General features: G+C 41.7%; 1 protein-coding gene across 4 annotated transcripts; it reads right to left on the minus strand.

Moving 5' to 3' along the window:
- LOC119485468 (sarcalumenin-like) lies at positions 1-19,909 on the minus strand. Of its 4 annotated transcripts, none has more exons than XM_037765104.1 (9): positions 19,825-19,909; positions 10,095-10,765; positions 9,590-10,040; positions 6,468-6,560; positions 5,605-5,700; positions 4,051-4,167; positions 2,200-2,433; positions 1,316-1,665; positions 1-1,171 (listed from the first exon to the last, which is right to left on the minus strand). In XM_037765104.1, the coding sequence occupies exons 1-9, from the start codon at positions 19,907-19,909 to the stop codon at positions 671-673; spliced, it is 2,598 nt and encodes an 865-aa protein (XP_037621032.1). In that variant the 3' UTR covers positions 1-670. The 4 variants fall into 4 exon arrangements, with proteins under 4 accessions (XP_037621032.1, XP_037621034.1, XP_037621033.1 ...); XM_037765106.1 differs by having other exon boundaries at positions 9,590-9,793; positions 9,890-10,765; XM_037765105.1 differs by having other exon boundaries at positions 9,590-9,793; positions 9,860-10,765.
- Positions 19,910-20,336: the final 427 nt, after the last annotated feature.

The following is a 20,336-nucleotide window of genomic DNA, read 5'->3' on the forward strand; positions in this document are numbered from 1 at the left end:
AAAACTACAACTTCTTTAGGTTTAGTCAAAAAGAAAAGCAAAACACTTAGTTAAGTTTAGGGAAAACATCGGGTTTTGGGTTAAAATAACTACGAACAGAAAGACAACTTCACATTGTTGGTTTCACGCGGGATGCAAACTCTAGTCTTCTGGGTGAAAGCCCTGTGTTTTGTGTTAATTCATTAATTCGGTAATAATTACTACAGTCCGTAGAGGTCGCTGTCGTGTTCTTTTATACCATCTTTCGGTGATCTACCATGTGAATAGATGATAAAACCTACTAGTGGGTGTGGTAGGCCCCTATTGACCCACATCTATGGGGCTTACAGCGACTGATAACGCCTATTTAATAGCCTGACAACAGTCTAATCGACTGTCAGATGGAAAGTAAACTTCAAGCCTTTTTTCTACATTTTAAACCATGGTCAAAAAGAATTCTTTGTTTTGACCAACCTAAATACCAGAAGGGTGTCATATAGAACAATGTGTACCAGAGAGTTGTTAACCCAGGTCTGCTTGGTACATCTTTGCACATTTTCTACTCCCTCTGCTCAGTCTCTCCACACCCAGTTCTGAAAATCACAGCAGTGAGGATTATTTCAGGAAAACCCTCTGGCTGCTGTCGCCATCTGCCTCCTCTGTTCCTCCTCTTGCACCCCTCGCCTCCGTCTCACTGCCTCCTCCAGCGATTCTTGGGTTTCTCCTCACACCCAGGACCCTCGCAGGTGCCAGGGAGCGGAGGCGGAGGTGCGGGTGCAGCCTTCACCGGGGCGGGCGTGTTTGCGGCCTTGCTGACGCTGCTGAGCAGAGCCGGGAGCTCGTACGAGATGGCCCTCTCCAGCTTCTCTAGCAGACAGCCGCCAGTCCAGCTGCAGTGGGAGGAGAGCTGCTTGAAGCTGGAGACCGGGTTCACGCCGAAGAAGTCCTGGTAGGCCTCCTTGTTGGGCAGGTCGAACTTGCTGACGTTGGTTTTGGCCAGAATGGATTTGAAGATGTAGTACTTGTCCGGGTCATTGACGATGTCCTGGAACACCTCGTGGGAGTCGCTGAACCAGCCCAGCTTGTCGGAGAAGGTCTGGAGATAACGGTCCACCAGCAGGGCGTGGATGCGCACACGAATGCCATGCTGGCGGATGAAAGCGATCTTGTTCTCCATCTGATTCTCAATCACCTGCAGGGGACAAGAGAGAGAAATGAGAAGTTATTAGTGATTTATTTAGTACTGAACTCTTTAAAATGGGGTTAGGATGAATGTAACTTGTGTTTAAATAAAGCAAATACATAAATACCAAGTCAAGAAGAAGTCACATCGTACCTGGTTGAGGTCCTCCAACAGAGAGGTCTCCTCCTTCATGAAGAGCCCTCGGCTGGTGTCTACACTGTAGTCCTGGGGCCAGAAGGAGCTGACGTACACCCGAGGAGGCTCCGTGACGTTGATCAGGGGCGCCATGCTCCAGAACAGGGCCCCGTAGACCCTCATCAGGTCCTGGGTGGTAAGACTGTCGGCCTTGTTGAGGATGAGACGAATTTGGGACTCGCGGCCCTTCATCTGCTTGAAGAGCATCTCCAGCTCCCCGCCCACGTCCAGCTTGGTGGGGTCGAACACCTGGAAGATCAGGTCGGCCCTGTCGATGAACCACTGGCACACGTCGTTGTAGGGGTAACCTGAGGATGGGGAGGGAGGAGACATAATACATGAAGATACATGTTTTAGCTCTGTGAAATGCAGCACATATGAAAAGATTTCTTTCCAAGTATTGTTTGTAACAGAAACAGCAAAAACTCATGTTGTTAATCGGTTTCTGGAATTCTGGTTCAGGAAATAGCACAAAAAATGATGTGACTTTTGAAGATTCAAGCTCTGACTTTTACATTATATGCCATTTCACCCTATTAGCTACAGGGAAACCTTTACTTTTAGTATGAAGATCTCACACACGGTAATGTGACACAACAGACACAAATGGGTTTGTTAAACATGACTGCTACACACACCTTTGATTTGTCTGCATCCTTTGTTTTCTGTACAAAGTTTAGTGGTACCATGTCTGTTAAATGCATTATAAATAAACCTAATACATTGTACAATGAGACATTACTTGTTGTGCTTTAGCAGGCTGTGTGTGCATTGAATTGATACTGTGTGTCATCACTGTCAGTTTGATGTTGCAGATGTTGTATTCCATTAGTAATGGTCACCTCTCTCCTGCTGCTTGCGGTTTTCGATGATGCCAGGCGTGTCGACGAAGGTGACCCTCTCCAGCAGCTTGTGGGGCATCTCGATGCCCACCAGCTTCTCCAGGAAGCCCTGGCCGAACTTCTCCAGGGGCGAGAAGGACCGCGAGCTGTCTGCTGCCATGACGATGCCCTCTACGGACCGGAACTTCTCACCGTGCATCACGACGGTGTACTCTGAGGTGGTGGGCTCAGCGCCTGGTGGGGGGATGAAGGGGAATGATTTAACACAATCAGTATCAGTGGGTTAAAGATTATTTATTGGTATTTGGTTGGTTCAATTTGATGTGATATAAGTTAACATAAGTAATTATTATTATTAGTAAAACACAAGGTAATACTTTAAACTTCACTTATATATAAAATAAGGCTTCATTAACGAGTCATTTTACCCTAACTAAGTACATATTACTGTTGACATGTGCTACTAAATAATTAAGCATAAACTGACACAATAAGAACTTAATTTTTCCTTATTATTAACAACAGATGTTTGGCCAATGTTTAAACACCATCACTACATTAATTCAACTAGTAACGCTTCATTTTACAGGTCCACAATTTCATGGTAATTAGGTGATAAATAGCAAGTAACCTATTTGAAATTTCTTTGGAATTACTGCCAAATCACCCCAATATTTACCTCAAAATGTATTGAAAATGACTTTATTATAAACATTATTTCATAATTATATTCTGCTATTTCCCCATAGCTGTTAATTTATTTGCTGATAAATAGATAATAATTAGCAAATAACTTCTTTGAAATTTCTTAAAAAACTCCCTGAATCATGACATCAGCTACCAGGTTACATTTGTGTAGACAATAAGTCACACAATGGTGACATTTGTGCCTGATCAGAAGTGTCTTCTATTAGTTTTGTTTTTCCAACTCCAATGAACAGCAGCGCACAGCCGCTTCTCAAGACTAAGGGCCCTATTTTAACCATGATATGCTATTTTAGTAAAGTAATTTTCGGTAAAGTTTGAGGTAAATATTGGGCTAGTTTGGCAGTAATTCCTAAGAAATTTCAAATTGTTACTTGCTAATTATCACCTAATTACCATGACATTTGCGGACCTGTAAAATGAAGTGTTGCCATTCAGCTTATAAATAACTATCTGTTGTTACAGATAGACAAAGATATAATTCATCACAAGTAGATGTTATAGATCATGATTTTTGTGTTAATTCTAGATTAAAAAGGACAACGTTTCTTGCATTCAATCACTACATTAGTTGTAGGTATTCACCGATCCAACTTTTTCAGTCCTGATACCGATGCCGTTACCTGGGCTTTGGGTATCGGCCGATACAGAGTAACGATCCGATACCAGCGTTTAAATAATAAGCTGTATGCCTCACTGTGTGGAAGTGACTGGGATCATTCTTTTATGTGTAAGGCAACATCAGGCTTGATTTAAATATTGCTTTCCTAACTTTGTAAAACTAAATGTAGTAAATAAGTAACTGAATAGATTGGCCCCATTGTTCCTATTGGACAGGTAAGCTAACATCACTGCTAAGCATGTGAAATATATAGTGGTATTGTGGTTTTAACTGGCTAATGCTAATCCAGATGATGCCTGTCAGTCACGTTCAGTCTTGTGTGTGTCGCCTCACTGTTTTTGACCGATGCTCGCTCGCGTCGTTGACTCAACGGCAACAGATGTCACTGTTAACAAGCTCTTTCTGATTCCTACATATAGCCCCTTTAATGTAATTATGGATCTTCATCACTACTCTGGGTTACACTTGTTATAATAGGACAATATGCGTGTGTCACAGAATAATCAGGTTTTATCAGTGAGAACCTGTGTAGAGTTCCTGTGGCGTGCCGTGAAGACCCAGCAGGTAGTTGATCATGGAGGACTTGCCGACACTCCATGGACCCAGGAACAAAACCATGGGCTTAGAGGTGATCTCACCATCTGCACAGTTTGTGACAAAGACATGCAGAAAAAAGAAAAGGTTTGAGAGAGAAGGAATGAACATTAATTGAGAAAAATATTTGCAACATCATCAAGCTTTTTTTTCAGGTTGCCATGTTGAACTGCAATAACACCTTGTTGGTAACACTTCATTTTACAGGTCCACAAATATCATGTTAATTAGGTGATAATTAGCAAGTAAGCTATTCAAAATTTCTTTTGAATTACTGCCATATTACCCCAATATTTACCTCACAATATATCGCAAATGACTTTACGATAAACATGATTTAATAACTATATGCTAAAATAGCATGCTCTTCATCAGAGGTGGAAAACGAAAACTAATAGAAAACACTTCTGATCAGCACAAATCTCACCATTGTGTGACTTATTGTCTACGCAAATGTAACCTGGTAGCTGATGTCATGATTCAGGGAATTTTTTAAGAAATTTCAAAGAAGTTATTTGCTAATTATTATCTATTTATCAGCAGACATGGAAATAAAGCATATCAATTAACTTTGTATTCTTTTCCTGGAAATGTATTAAATAAATTACCAGGGGAAATAGCGTGATATAATTATTAAATAATGTTTATAATAACGTAATTTTCGATAAATTGTGAGGTAAATATTGGGGTAATTTGGCAGTAATTCCAAAGAAATTTCAAATAGGTTACTTGCTTATTATCACCTAATTACCATGAAATTTGCGGACCTGTAAAATGAAGTGTTACCACCTTGTATCATATTGTTGAATACAAGGTTCTTAATTCAACTTATCAATTCATCTTATCTCAGGATAAGTCTGACTGCTCTTTTGAATGAATATTCACGGTCCTGAGACACTAAAGGTTGTGTGATCTCCCAGGATATAACCCAATCTGACTGAAAAGAAATTTCCTGAACGCCTTCATACAAACATGTCTTTCCATTCTGCACCACAAGGGGTCCCAGAGTCCCACGCCACAGTTTGAAGACTTCATCCTGCTCCTGAGCATAAATAATACTCCCTGCCCTCAAGTGCAATGGAACAAAGTTGTAGGGAGTCTGGCCCACACAACGTTCCCTTTAATTTTCAGCAGACAGAGTCCTTATTGTGCTTCTCTGTGCGCCTGGTTTGAATAATATCAGGTCCTGGCTCTATTTCATCTTAATTATGACTTTATTTGTGCTTCACTGTTTCTGTGCAACTCCAGTTTATTAAACCATGTACTGAATGGTGTGGTGAGCTGATAGAGGAGCTGGGTTTTTGGTGGATTTTCTGTTGGATAGTTATGTTGACTATAGTATATTTTTTTTACATACATTTTTTTGCCAGTGTGGGCCTATAAAACCTACTGAGAGTACCTTGCCATACTTAAAAAGACTACTGTTAATGCTTCTGTACATGCTGTGTAGTTCAGTAGTAATCTCCAACAGGAAGCTGGTTTACCTGTGACTTCATGCTGCCTGAGCTCATTGTACTTGTAGGCTTGCTCCATTGGCCTGATGGTAGTGTGGTAGATGTTCAACAGCTTCTTCATAGCAGCTACAGAGAGAGAGAAGTAATAATTGAGATGTAATGGCGAGAAGACGTTTTGGACAAGAGTATTATTAATGCCCTTGCTACCATTACTGATTACAAAAGTTCCTTTGGCAGTGCATGATGAATTGCCCTCATAAAGTTTATTGAATCGAGCTGAGGTGATTAGAAGACCGGCTCTGCGGCGGCACTTTGGCCTCCCTGAAATGAACCAATCTGGTTTAAGAGAACAGAGAGGCTTTCATGGCCCAGGACAGAGTTACATATTTGCACTGATTAATCACCTGCCTCAGGACGTGTCTGCACGCTCACACGCATACACACACATGCATAGCTACAGTACACACACTCACACATTAACAGCCCCGGGACCTCGACATCATGAAGCAATTTTCAGAATAGTTTCGGCAGAAAATCCCCCCAAATTGTCTCAAACTTCCTTTCATTCACATGCAAACACATCTGTTTTTCTTTTCCATTGACAAAGTCGCTGTAAATATTACTCATTTCAATACAGAACTTCAGGCGTATTCAACAGCAAAAGTCTGAAAGACATTTGAAACGGTGGGCAGCACAGCGATTTCATCAATGAACATCCTATTGTTGGATGTGGGTTTCGCTGTGTGCATGTACAGTATGTGTGTGTTTGGGTGTATATACTGTGAGCTGGGGGGAGTGAGGTGCTTTGTGCCCTTCATTGCATTTGAAGCAGAGAAATTCTGAAACCACATATGGTCTTACGTCAATCACTTTGAGATGTCTTTGTTCCTCACCTGTGAACTCTGCTGAGGGTTCAGTCGTACCCAATCGCAGCGTGTCCTCAATGTGGGAGCGGTCCCTCAGCGTCGGGCCGGCTGACTCACGTTCTGATTGGAGGATCAAACTGTCAGTCAACTGTTGAGGTCAAAAGCCCTGACATGCATTTTACCTGTGACTGCAGGAAAGTAATACTCTGACAGAGAAGACCTGGAACACATATTTACAGTTTTCTATGGCAGTGGTTCACAACCTATTAAGAAAAGCTAAGCCCTCCCCATATTTTCTGACATCATCAACCTAAGAAAAAAATTACAAATCCTCAAACAAAATCCTCAAATTGAATAAAATGAGTAAAAGTTTGTTTTTTTAATAAATCAACTTTCACAAGTTATAATGAATATATCTTCTCAATGCATGCCTCCCTCTGTGTGGCAAGCGGGAGAGCAAACAGTTGACCGCAGTGAAAATGTTGTTGTTGAAAGGCTAAACGCCAACAAATAAAAAGCGGAATTGAAGCAGAATATTTCATATGATATAAACATGTTGTGAATTTTGGAATATCTTTTTTCAATATATTTTTCCTTTTGGACAACGCTCTGGAGTTATTGGAAATGTTTGGATCACATGAGTCAGAAACAATCTGATCTACAAACAGTATTATACTAATAATATTAGTGTAGCCTTATTGTTATGTGCAACTGTGCACAAATACCGGGTTAAAACAGAATGTGGCCTACCAAATAGCAAAACAATTTTTTTAATAGTTTTATATACAGACTTTTGTATACATTATCCAGGTAATTGTGTTATCGTGATTTTAGTTATACATGGGCAAATCTAATTTTGACAACCTCAGAGCAAAGAAATCCTGGCGCCCCTCCTAAGGGGGGCCCGGACCCCAGGTTGGGAACCACTGCTCTATGGTATACACGGATAATTAATGACAATGTCACATCTGTGAAATGAACCACGTTCTCTCGTCCAATTAGTGAAAACTCAGCTGACATGGTTACAAAATAAAAGTGCTCCCCCAGGTAAATGTGTTCCTGAGTTGTGAGTGACCAGACCATCTGGACTGAGTACTGGACCAACTGTTATATCATGCTGTTGTCCATCTAACAGTCTATTCCTTTCCTCTGCTATTTTGGTTTGTTTATTTCTGTACCAGAGGTTGTTGCTAATTCCCCTTTAGCTACACACAGTGTCGTATTCAGGGGGGCTCTTCGTGTTCGAGAGAAAAAGATAGAGATCTTCCCTGTCATTTCACGGCCCATCTCAGTTAAACGTCCAATCAAACAAGAATCACAATTTTAATAATACATTTTGGTCCGGATGTTCTGCAGCTCATTTCCAGAGGGTAAGAGGTCATTAGAGGGGTCTTCAAGGTGAATTAAAGTGCTTAATCTTAAAAGACAAAACAAGTTATAGATAGTATTTATAGCCACAGAGGGTTTGCACAACCTGTCCTCCTCATTATTGGCCTTTTATTGCTCTATAAAACATTTATGAATGATGTATCAGCCATTGATAAAGTCATTATTCACAACTTAGAAACAACTGATAAAATGTGCCTTATTAGAGAGTAGTTACAAATCCTTAAACAACAGGTACGTTCTTCTGGAATTCATGAATTTTGCTTTTTTTTTTTTAATAGATTTTCCTGTCTGTTGTTTAAGATTGTTTCACCCTCTTTTTTGTGCTCTGCTGTTTCTCTTCTTCTTGTGAAGTATTGTCCTTGCTCCTTTTTATTTTTTTTAAAGGAAATATTGTATTCGCATTGTATTAGCATTCAAATGCATCTTACTGGCCTCCTTAGGATTAAGATTGCTTATTTTTGACTTTTAAAAGAGAATTCTTTCTCATCTCGTGTACATGTTTCTTGATACGTATGATTTTCTTTCAAAATATGATAAATAATTCACGACAGGACAGTTTCTAAAATATTTTGTTTTGTCTTCTCAAACTCAAACTCTCAGGATAGAGCACCAAAAAGCAAAAATGTGGCACTATACATGTTAGAAAAGTACCGCAGGATTCAACCTGACTGTTGAAATCAATTACTGTGAATATCCAAAGAACAACCCGGTCAAAAAGATAAAGGCCGACATTAGGCCGTCATAAAACCACCTCCAATGACACTCACACAAGGGTAATGAATGAAGTGATGAAGGGGGATCAGAGGAAGAGATGGGAAACTCTTTTAAGCCTCAGCCATCATCTTTTATAGCAGGTGTCAACACCCAGACATCAGATAATGACGTGCTTCCTTAATTACAGAAGCAGCGACTGGATGGGGACAAATTTACTGAAAAAGGATCCCTGCTGCTCTACTTGACGGTGCTTGGACTGTCTGACCGAATGGAGGCAAGACGTTGACCTCTGGCAGCAGATTAGACTGTTGTCAGGCTATTAAATAGACGTCATCAGTCGCTATAAGCCCCATAGATGTGGGTCAACAGGGGCCTACTACACCCACTAGTAGGTTTTTATCATCTATTAACATGGTAGATTACCGAAGAAGGTATAAAAGAACACAGCGACCTCTAGTGACCGTAGTAATTATGACAGGAGCAGAAGCAGAAGTCCGGCGCTGTAGTATAGACAGCATGAAACTCCGTAAGGGCTGGAGGACGGGGGAGATGGATGGGACACAAAACACAGGGTGTTTACCCAGGACAGTGGTGTTCACATCCCGTGTGAAACCAACAATGTGTAGTTGTCTTTGTAGTTGTTTTAACCCCAAACACAATGTTTTTCCCTAAACTTAAGTGTTTTTTCTTTGCCTAAACCTAACGAAGTTGTAGTTTTGTTGCCTAAACCTAAAAAAGCCTTTTTGTTTGTGTTCAAAAAGTGACGTTTTGTTCAGTTTTACAACATGTTAGAACGTGTAACTTTTAAGTTTCACTTTTACTTTTACAATGTATTAGGTGTAGTAGGGCCCTACTGACCCACATCTATGGTGCTTATAGTGACTGATAACGCCTATTTAATGGCCTGATAACAGCTGAATCGGGTGCCTCTGGTGTCAGCGAAACAGTAGAAGTTACCTTCGGCTACAGCTTTTCTTTTGAGATGACAGGAGTGGAACTTAAATGCTTCATAAAAGTTGGACCCAGATGGTGTTATCTTTTTGTACCTTTGGTTTGAGACTTCGCAGGCTCTTCTGCAGGCTCCTCTGCAGTGACCTCCTCCACTGTCGCCTCCTCGACCGCATCTACTGATGCCTCCTCCAATGGTTCCTCTTCCACAGCTGCATCCTCTACAGATTCTGATGTGACCTCCTCCACAACAGGCTCTGGCTCCACTTCAGGAACGACCTCCGGTTCTGGTTCAGGCTCTGGAATCGCCTCCGGCTCTGAAATGACTTCAGGCTCTGGCTCCGCAACCACTTCGATCTCTGGCTCTGCAGTCACCTCTGGTTCTGGTTCAGGCTCTGCAGTCACCTCTGGTTCTGGTTCAGGCTCTGCAATCACCTCTGGTTCTTCCTCAGATTCTGCTATCGCTTCTGGCTCTGTTTCCTCAGGTTCAGAGTCCATTTGAGGAAGCTCAACTGGTTCTGATTCTGGTTCAGATTCAGCCACTGCAACCTCTTCCTCAGCTGTATCTGGTTCTGTTTCTGGCTCGGATTCAGCTACTGCGACCTCTTCCTCGGCTGCGTCCTCAGCAGCTTCCTCCTCTGCAGCCTCAGGTATGAAAGTTTCCACACTTTCCTCCTCAGCGGCCTCCTCCGTGTCCTCCTCCGTGTCCTCACCTTCTGGTTCTTCAAATGTTTCTTCAGCAGCAGCTTCGTCCTCGTCTGCAACTTCTTCCTGAGGTTCATTCACTTCTTCTTCCTCCTGAGGTAATTCCTCCTCTGCTTCTTCCTCACCTTCCTCAACCTCAGCTACCTCCTCCTCCTCCTCTTCAGATGATGCAACCTCCTCAGCTACTTCCTCCTCTTCCACACTTGGATCCTCAGCCTCTCCTACAGCCTCCACCTCCTCTACCTCTACCTCTTCTACCTGGGAAGCTGCCTCCTCCTGCTCTTCCTCTCCATCACTTGCTCCCTCCTCAGTGGAAGCAGCCTCCTCCGCAGAAGCTGCCTCCGCCTCCTCCTCTTCATGCTCTGAGGTGGAAGTTGACTCTTCTTCAGTATCTACAGCTGACGGCGGTTTGCAGGGCTGACACATGGGCCTCTCTGGGGCCGGGGTGTCGTTGGAGGAGCTCTGGCTGGCATGCTCCTCTGTGGTGTCACATCCACAGGAGAAGAGGTCTCCCTCTGGGTGCTGGAGCTGCAGATGCACCAGGGGCTCCTCATCGTGGACGGAGGACCCTGCCAAGAGGAAATATGTGATTAGACAAAACCATTTTGAATGTATGAGAGTCGTTGATCAGCACCAAGACAAGTGAGGTCTTGAGGTAAAAATGAAGAATTCATCCCTGATCAGAACACTGATGCTTTTTAAAGGAAAATGTTCAGAAATAAACTGACCAATCAGACCGCACGGCGCAAACTAGCTGGACCTCTGCAGACCAGTCACCTTTGTCTGTTCCATCAGTGCTCAGTCACGGTGCAAGAACAGAGCAGATCAGATGTTCAACACCTCCCAGATTTAAGACTCACATTTCAGCTCCTTGAAAGGCGACACTAAAGCACGGACTATTTGAAGCAGACGTACGGTGAACAGTTGCAGTAGACAGTTATGTCGAGAATCTAAAAGAAGACTTGGAATAGAATAATGTAATTATTGTCATTGTATACATTTATTACTGTTATCATGTTTTAATCTAATTAATAGGACTTTTCTGGAGCCATTTCTAGGTTCAGGTCATATTTACTGAGACCCAAAACACACAAAACACTGGTGAATGAATGAATTCGGGCTTAATGTAAATATAGTCCCCTCTGCATTATCTACGTCAAAGATATTTCAATGATTCAAAACGTAATCTCTTTGAAAGAAGGAAACCATACTTGAATGCATGAATGTTTTAAGTTGTTGCAAGATGTACAAACACAACTAAACCCAAACTGAAGCTTGACCAGTATGAAGGCCAATACAGATATATTTAAGCATGGCACAATAATTTGTACCAATGTTTTTGGCTGATTTTAAAATCCTTAAAAATATTTTTCTTTTTAAAACAGTTTATTGAAATAGAAAATAACTACTATATTAGTGTTTCTCCAGAATTACATAATGTTCTTGTCAGAAGACAGAAACTGCATTCAGACCATGAAAAAACAAAACAAAATTGATAACACAACAACACCACTAGCAACGATTATAATACATATACAACAAATGTATGTTATACTGTATAGACATAAAGTTTCCTCACAGTGAGAAGCCAAAGATGGCTTCCTTCTTTCTCTCAGGTCAATAAAATACAGAAGAAGACGTTTACAACCTGCTTGCACATACACAGTCCAGATCACAACCAGGTGAACAGCTATCACAATCCCACAGCATCAGATTATACAGTAGATTATAGTTGCTATGGCTTCGTAACAATCGCAACTAAAACAGGGGACTCCCTCTCTATTACGCCACATGCATACATGTACATCAGAATCTCTTTACAACCACAGTGACCTTTAACTGCCGGCCAGTTAAGACTGAGGAACACGGTGTGATATGAGGCGGCTAAATGTACGTCTACAGTTCATGTTACAAGACGGGATCAGCGTGTGGGATGAAGACTAATAGCTGTAGGCAGCTGTTACGGGTTTACTAATTCGAAATGCTTCTGGATCAACGCCCATCATGAACAAACAGGCTAATGCTACGGAAGAAGCAAACACATGTGCTGATGGCTGTTAACCTGCAGAAACTGATATTTTTTGGCCCCTTGTGGGAATGCAGAAACAAGCTGTGGACACATCATTGACATATCATCACTTTTTAAATTGATATGGCAAACTTTCAGTAAACAAGAGTTGCACATCCAGTAGTTGCAGAGCAACATTATATTATTTGGAGTCGTGTTTCAGGTCAGCTGCTGAATGCAAGTCCAATATTATCTCTCTTTTAGCTCTGTTTTTGGTCTCCACCAGCTCCAGAAGGACATATCTGGTTCTTTAGCTGCTAATTGCTCCGCTATGTTCACAAGCTTGCTGCTAGTTGTGTCTGTCTGCTGTATGATGCCGAGCAGGTGGTGTACAGTGGGTTTTTAAAGCTTTCTCACTGAAAAACAGCTGCCTGTTGAGGCTGAAAATGACACTATTAGACCAGTAAGAGGGAACCAGAACAGTAAAGTGGCTGCCGGACAATAAACAATAAGCTGAAACTCACTATAAAGCTCCGTGGGGAAATGCAGATTTTGGTTATGATTCTCTGTAGGTCATCACTGCAAGGGACCTCCATTTACATTGTCATCTGATACTTTGTTATTAACTTAAAGGTGCTCTATGATATTCAGAGCATTAATATAGCAGCAAACAACTATTTGCTATGTAAAGATATGGAGGAGTAATGTCTACCTGAGCAAAGAATGAAGTCACTCTCCCTCTGTGTGCGTTGTAGTCCGAGCTTCTCCGTGCTTGGTTGACATAGCCGGGTCGGCCTCTTTTAGTGCATGTGAGCATGCCCCACTGGCTAGCTTTCATATTAGGGATGTCACGTTACCAGAAATCTAGTAGTCGATACCAAAACCAGTGAATTTCCATGATTCTCGATACCAAATTCGATACCACGGTAAAAACAAAACAAAACAACAATAAATCCCATGTAATTCAATACGTATTCTTTTATTAAAAACATTTGAACATTACAAAAAACAGAGGCATGTGGCCTTTAAGTAATGAATAAAAAGACCCATTTTGTTCATTTTGGCGTATCAGCGGCCTGTAATCAATCAATAGTCAGACGACGGACACTACATACTGACAGATTTCCATATAATTACACTGAGAATACTTACAAGGAATGACATCTAACCAACCAACAAAAAAGCCCACAGTAATGTATCTTTGAAGGCCCTGCACACCCACACAGCTGTTTTCAATTACTCTGACTAGTTAAGTTGAAGTTGGGTGGAGCTATTACATGATGTCACAAAACTCTGAACCAATAGAAATGATAACAAGGTGAGTCGTCCCGCCCCAACAGGTGCAACAAAACTAATAGGCGAATGAGGGACGTGTCAGTCAAGCGCAGCTTGTTCACTCCCACACAGTCCTGAGCAGAGCTCTAATCAGCCAACAAGTGAAAACACCTGTGTGGATGGGATTTAGCTAGTCGGACTGTAATTAATCAGGAAACAAATCAGTGTGTCAACAAGAAAAAGGACGTATCATAGTATAGTATAATAATATAATAGTCGTATATTGTTTTTCTTCGTAATTTTATACTATATCTGAGGAAATGTCATCATTTCCATTTAGGTGTTCCCGTTCCTGGGTCCTGGTATAGTGCATGCTGCCTCACTGGCAAGGCCTACTGAACCACATAAATAGAACGGAGCCCTCATTAGTGTCATTAGTTGCACCTGTGCTTTCCCTGCTGTGACATTTCAAAATGTCTGCTATGGAAAGTCTACAGCAATAACATAAATATGAATTCTGTCTAATTATCAGGCCAGTATAATGACACCTATTAATATGCTTACATGACATGACAAGGGTGGACGTTGCACGGACAGTAGTAAGGCTATCAGCTGCTGTCTGTTTTAAATGTGGATGTGAAGTACTAGTGTAAAGCCTTGAAGCTGAGTCCACCAAACCATGATTAGTTGCTTCTTTATATTTTAGGCTAGATGGAAGGCTTAATGCTCATCTAGCTATCCTAAATGATGCCAGCAGGACACTGTGTACTCTCCTTTTCCCTCACCATCCTCCATGACGGCTTTTTTTGCTCTATTTTAAGGCCCTGAATCACACTTCAAACAAATTGATTCACATGATGTCGCTTGTCACCTCGTGCATTAGGAAGCTTTGCTAGATTATCACCTCCTGAGGGGATTGTCAGAGTTAGTGACCAGAAAACATCAAGTCAATATTCCCAAAGCATCCTCGCATGTGTGCAAACTGTGAAGATGAAGACGTTTTGTTCCATAATGTTGACTTTTACCGAAAGTCTTGTCTTATTCCAAGTCCAAGCAAAAGCCAAGGTAAGAATCTGGTCATGGCAGGTCACTGTATATTGTAATATGAACCCAGTCAACACCTACATGTGAAACCAATGGATTTCCAGTGCTTGGCTGCACTGATCACCATGGTAATGCATTTTAATTGGCAAAAGAGTTCACGTCCCAAAATCTAAATCATCCAAGAAATAAAGAATAAAATCCAGCACACGATTCAGCTCTGTGACATTTGGGGTGCAAAGGTCTGGTTTATTGATATATGAATGGCATATCCATGGTGTACTCCCTCAGAGGTCAAGGTGTGAGCCTGTCCGGCCTCCGCTGTTCTGATCGGGCCACGAGAGAGGTTTGGTTGCTGTCCAAAGACATAGTGTTACAGCATCGTCTGCGTTGTAACATGAACAGGAGCAGCGACAGCCAACATCCTGAAGTGTGTTGGTGAAGATGGGTTGCCAAAGTTAAGTAACATAACATAACAAGGTCAGTCCCCAATGACCATTTACTGGTTTGTTTACGTTGAAGAGGGTAAATGTGCAACAGATTCTGTCATTTTGTTCTTAGACTTTGATCCATTAATTGCCTGGTTTAAATGGGAAGACGATATTTGTGCACCTTGATGTGATGATATAAGAGCCTATAACATAAAATGTACACAAACTGATAAATATTAATGTACCCGCGAGGCCTCAATCAATCGAGCAGAATTTATTCTACTGGCTTTCTCCGCTCTGCATACATTTAGATAGCTATGAAGATAAAGTGGAGGGATCATTTTCTGCTGTGGTAGCAGCCAGTGATGGCTAAATTAAATTAAAGTTAACATAGTTAGGAAGAGGGTTATATGAGGGAAAATATGAGAGACAAAAAACAAGGGAAAATAAAATAGTGGGATCTCTGAGATGTATTTTGTCAAGATTAATGTTATAAATATGGAAGGTTTATCAGACAAATGCACAAAACAATACATTACTGAATAATTTGGAAAAACTAATTAAGCAGTTTCCCCAAGTAGGTTTTCTGTGTTTAATCATGATAGCAACTAAAGATGGCATTGTGGGTCTGTTGATTGGTTTCCTCTAGTGCCATCATGAGGTTGATATTTATAGTTCTGAGTGAAATATCTCAACATCTACTGGAAGGATTGGCACAAAATTTGGTTCAGACATCCATGGCCCTGTCAGGGTGAATTATAATAACTTTGGTGATGCCTTAACTTTTCATCCAGAACCATCATCAGGCCAAAATTTGAATTAGTCCAAGACTTTGGTTTATGATCAAACACCTGCAAAACTAATGCCATTCCCATCAGCCTCAACTCTACTTTGTATTTGGTGTTAATAGAGGAATAGAGTGCTACAGGAATGACTCCTAAAACCCAGAAACGAGTTAGCATTTTAGCACATCCGGTTCCCTCGTCTGGAAGTCAATGTTTTTTTTAATCGTTCTTTTGGTTAGATACCTTAAATAAGGAGGAGGATGTTAACATTTTGTTCTACGACATAAAATACATCAATAAATACCCCACTTGTGAATTCTGAAGCCTTAACGGGTCTTAAAAAAGGCGGTTGCTAACAAGTGGCTAAATGAGACTACTAAACGTCATCAGGCTGACCTTTACAGCCTTACAGCTGTGGTGCAGTTTGTTTATAGCCTAACGTTAGCTTTTTCTACTTCTGGTGATTGTATTCACACTTCAAAAATCATAAAAGTGGTGTTCATTTGTGGAGATTATCTTGCTGAACAAAACGTGTAAGTATAACAAACGTGTGTTTGCCACAGAGCTCATTTTCTGCAATAATTCAAAACCCAATGCAAAAATCACATTGGCTTTTTGTCGAGGGAACCTCAAGCCCCTGGTCATTGATCCCAACTTTTGTAGTGGCCAAACGGCGGTACTACAACGTCCGTGTCTGTCACATGATGCCACTGGGGGCCCAAAAATACTTTTCCCCCATAGACTTACATTGGGAAAGAAACGTCTATAACTCAGCGGATAATTTTTTTTAGGTAATTCAACTTCCCAGTACGAACACTTGAATAGCCCTTATTTAAATCATTAAGTCCTTAAGGTTGTAAAATGCACTAATGGCTGAATCCAGAGTTATTTCCCTTCCTCCGCTACACCGCATGTCCGATAGCCCAATGGATGCAGAAGATCGGGGTACTTTTCCAGTCGGAAGTCGAGCCATTCTGGCTTCATGCGCCACTCAGCAACTTTCATAGGAATGAACGGGGCCCCGCCTCCAACGCTGTATCCAGTTCTCTTTATACATCCATGGGGAACCCAGGGCGAGGCTAACTTAGTGGTTGGCCTACAAAAATACGTCATCCCTGCACCACTCTATTAGCAAATGTTAGCCTGCTAACATATAAGATGGTAAACATGGTAAACATGGTAAACATCAGCATGTTAGCATTGTCATTGGTAGCATATCAGCATGCTGACATTTGCATCACAGCGCTGCTAGCATGGCTGTAACCGTGGTCCTGTCACTCACGTACAGATAACAATAATACGTCCTCATTTCACTACAAAAACCTAAACAAGGTGGCAGCTGGCTGGAGGGAGATCGCCTGAGAGTTTCCTACTTGCGAATTATATTCATATTCAAATATCTTTTTTTTGTCAATATGAATATATATTTAAATTTAGAATATTTGTTGACAGCCCTAACACATAGTCATTTAATCCATTGTTAATATAAGAATAGTGATAAGTGCAGCTGATCTTTGATAGCATTTTCTTACATTCATTTGAAATGCCACTGTTGTAATTTAAGTTGTCTGAAGCATAAATATAATACACGTCCTGTGCAATTATTTATGTGCCTCTAATTTGGTCCTGAACATTGTGGGACTATCAAAGTCAGAGCGTGGACATCCAAAAAATAGCACACTATTTATCCAGTTATTAGTGTAGAGTGCATATCATTTGTCTGCTTCTACCACCATCAAAGTTTAGTGCAGTGTGCCTCTGTGGTGGTTCCTCTGCCTGCTGTGGCTGCTCTGAGGCCTGGACAGGGCACAGTGTCTCGGGGACAGAGTGGGACAGGTGCCTCAGTGCTGGATGGTACATCTTTGAGACAGAAATAGCCCCACAATGAGTCAGAGGGTGAAAAGAAGGAGGGATAATTCCACTTCTATTTTCAGGGACTGTGGCGCTCTTCCCCTCGCCGTGATTGTCATGAGGCTGGCCTGCGACTCTGCTGCACTATTGCTCTCCTACCCTGCAACAGCGCGCTGCTGTGCGTGACTCAGTATCTCTTTAAAGAGCAAGAACAATAAATGCATCAGCACACTACTACTGAAGACATGGACGATGAGTTAATATGCTTAGACACATGCAAAACTCATCTTTTTAGACATCAGTGCCCAAAGCAAAGAAGGCACAGGAACACAAACCTGCAGCCAGCAGTGGTTTAGCATTTCTGGTTCATTTTTAAAAAATCAGCATCCGTCTCAGCGTTCATACTCATTGATTAAAGAAGCAGGGGGTAGAATTGGAGCAAATATGATTAAAAAAAAGGTCACTATATCCTGACAGTATAGTGCATGAGACCAGACCATCACAGACCGGAGGAAAACCACCAATCAGAGCCGAGCTGGAGCCTGCCGTCTCTGAGCAGCTGTCAATCACTCGCGAACTCCGATCAAACGAGCAAATGTTTCTGAAAGCATTTGAAGCGAGAAATAGCAGTAAAGTAACAGAATATTGATTCATATTTGATCAGCGCTGCCTGTAGTTTGACCGTTTGATCGGAGTCAGCGAGTGATTGACAGCTGCTTCCGTTGAATGAACAGCCAATAGGAACGCTCTCTCTCTCTGAAATGACCTGTGATTGGCCGAAGTCTCCCGTCACAGGCCTGAAAACAGTCGTTTGTTAGTATTTCAATTTATTTCCATTTACTTCTACTTTTAATAGTGCTTGATTATCTAGTCATGTAACTTTAAACAGTCCAACTGTCTGGTTACTGATCTCCGGTCCTACATGTCCTCTGCTGTGCTCTCTCATGCCTGTTTTAGCCGGGACATCCCCTGAACATGGACCCTGCTGACTGGAATGACAGATTAGCAGCTCTGCAGACGCGGCAGAGCGGGACTGATGAGGCTTTATTGAGACATTTAATGCAGCAATAACTTATGGGGTGTATTTGTATTCTCATGTATAACTTCATGATTGTGTTGTAATTGCAAGCATGTGCAGTAAGTCTTTGTGTGTGTGTTGTACATGATGTGTGCAATCCTGAGAGTCTTAAAGAGAGATGCCGATCAGTGAGGTGACCACAGTATCTGGTGACTTTGTCTGACTGACGCCTGACACCTGACTACAGCAACTTGCAGAGGCCAAAATGAACCAGTGGAAGGACAGACAAGGGTATTCTCTGCCTCAGGTTTAACAAAGCATTATGACTCTAAACATGTGGAAACAAGCACAGCCATAATTGTGACGTATAAACCTCTATAGTTTAATTGTGTTTCACTCGTGTCATAGCCGTAATTTCCGATTTGCTCAGTTTATGAAATGTATTCACTGATGTGACGTGGAACTAAAGGTAAGCCTGTAAAACATCAAGCGACTGTAAAATGCCAAAATCCTCACTGGAGCACTGACTGAGTTGCACACCAGCATGCAACTGCTGTGAGAAGAAACCGAAATAGATCCAATGGGAAAAGTAATAATTTCTGCCAGCTTTTGCTTTGGCTACAGCAGAGAGCGACTCTTTGTAGTGAGGCCAAGTCACTCTGTCGGTGCCGTCACTGCGTTTCTCTCCAGGCCAGAGAGAGAGAATAAGCAGCAGCAGCAGCAGCAGCAGCAGACAGGACAGTTTCCATCAGCTGGTGTCACGCCTCAGTCCTGACTTTTTCACTCGTACAACCACAAAGCTCTGCACTGCACCACGGTAACATACAGTACACTTTTACTGCCCAAACAGATGAGTTTATGAATAGATGACAAAATTTTAAACGCATTTCAACTCAACTCTGGCCAACTGGCAGGAAGCAAAATGATCAATCCATAGGTAATGAATGAATGGAACTCATTTAGTTGCATATTTATAATCAAAAGATCCTTTTCCTTCATTTATGACCTCTAAAATCATCGTCCAGTCAACTCTCAGCAAGACATACAAAGCTCTGATATGTTCAATGGATCAAATACTTATGCAGATATCCGACTGCAGTGGATCAGCATTTCACATACCACACCTGCCTAAATAACTCCCTGAAATGCCCCCAACATCACTAAAACCTCCAAATGTTAATATATATAATATAATATAAACCCATGCCCTCCACCATACCTAGAGCAGAGACGGCCAGCAGAGACAGCAAGCAGCACACACACAGCAGAGACTTCATTTTGGCTGCCAGGGGCCTTCTCCTCATTTCCCCGGCTATATATACTGCTCTGGCTGAAGGTCAGAGGGCATGCCAGTGGAGGTGGCGCTCAGAAACTGCAGCCGTATCAGCCATTGTGTGTCAGAGCAGCTGCCTGGCTCCGTCAGGAATGTTGGGAGCAGAGAGAAGCAGGAAGAAACTAGCCGACCATGCTGTCGGCCACGAGTTTTAGTCTAATTGTGTTAAAGCCAATGATTTTAAGGAGCTAACATATGCAGTATTTAGCTTTTATTCATTGCTTTCTACACCAGTGTTCAATGAGAAAAGGGTATTTTTTCTTTAAAAATGCTCATTTCTCACAGCTGAAGATCTCTAGTAACTGTATTTATCCTGAAAGGAGATTAACATGAGGCCTGTGTGCCACCTGTGTTTATCAGAAATGTGAACTCCTGAAGGCTACAGAGCAACTTCTTCT

Source organism: Sebastes umbrosus, chromosome 3 (genome assembly GCF_015220745.1).
Source record: "Sebastes umbrosus isolate fSebUmb1 chromosome 3, fSebUmb1.pri, whole genome shotgun sequence".
Taxonomy (NCBI): domain Eukaryota; kingdom Metazoa; phylum Chordata; class Actinopteri; order Perciformes; family Sebastidae; genus Sebastes; species Sebastes umbrosus.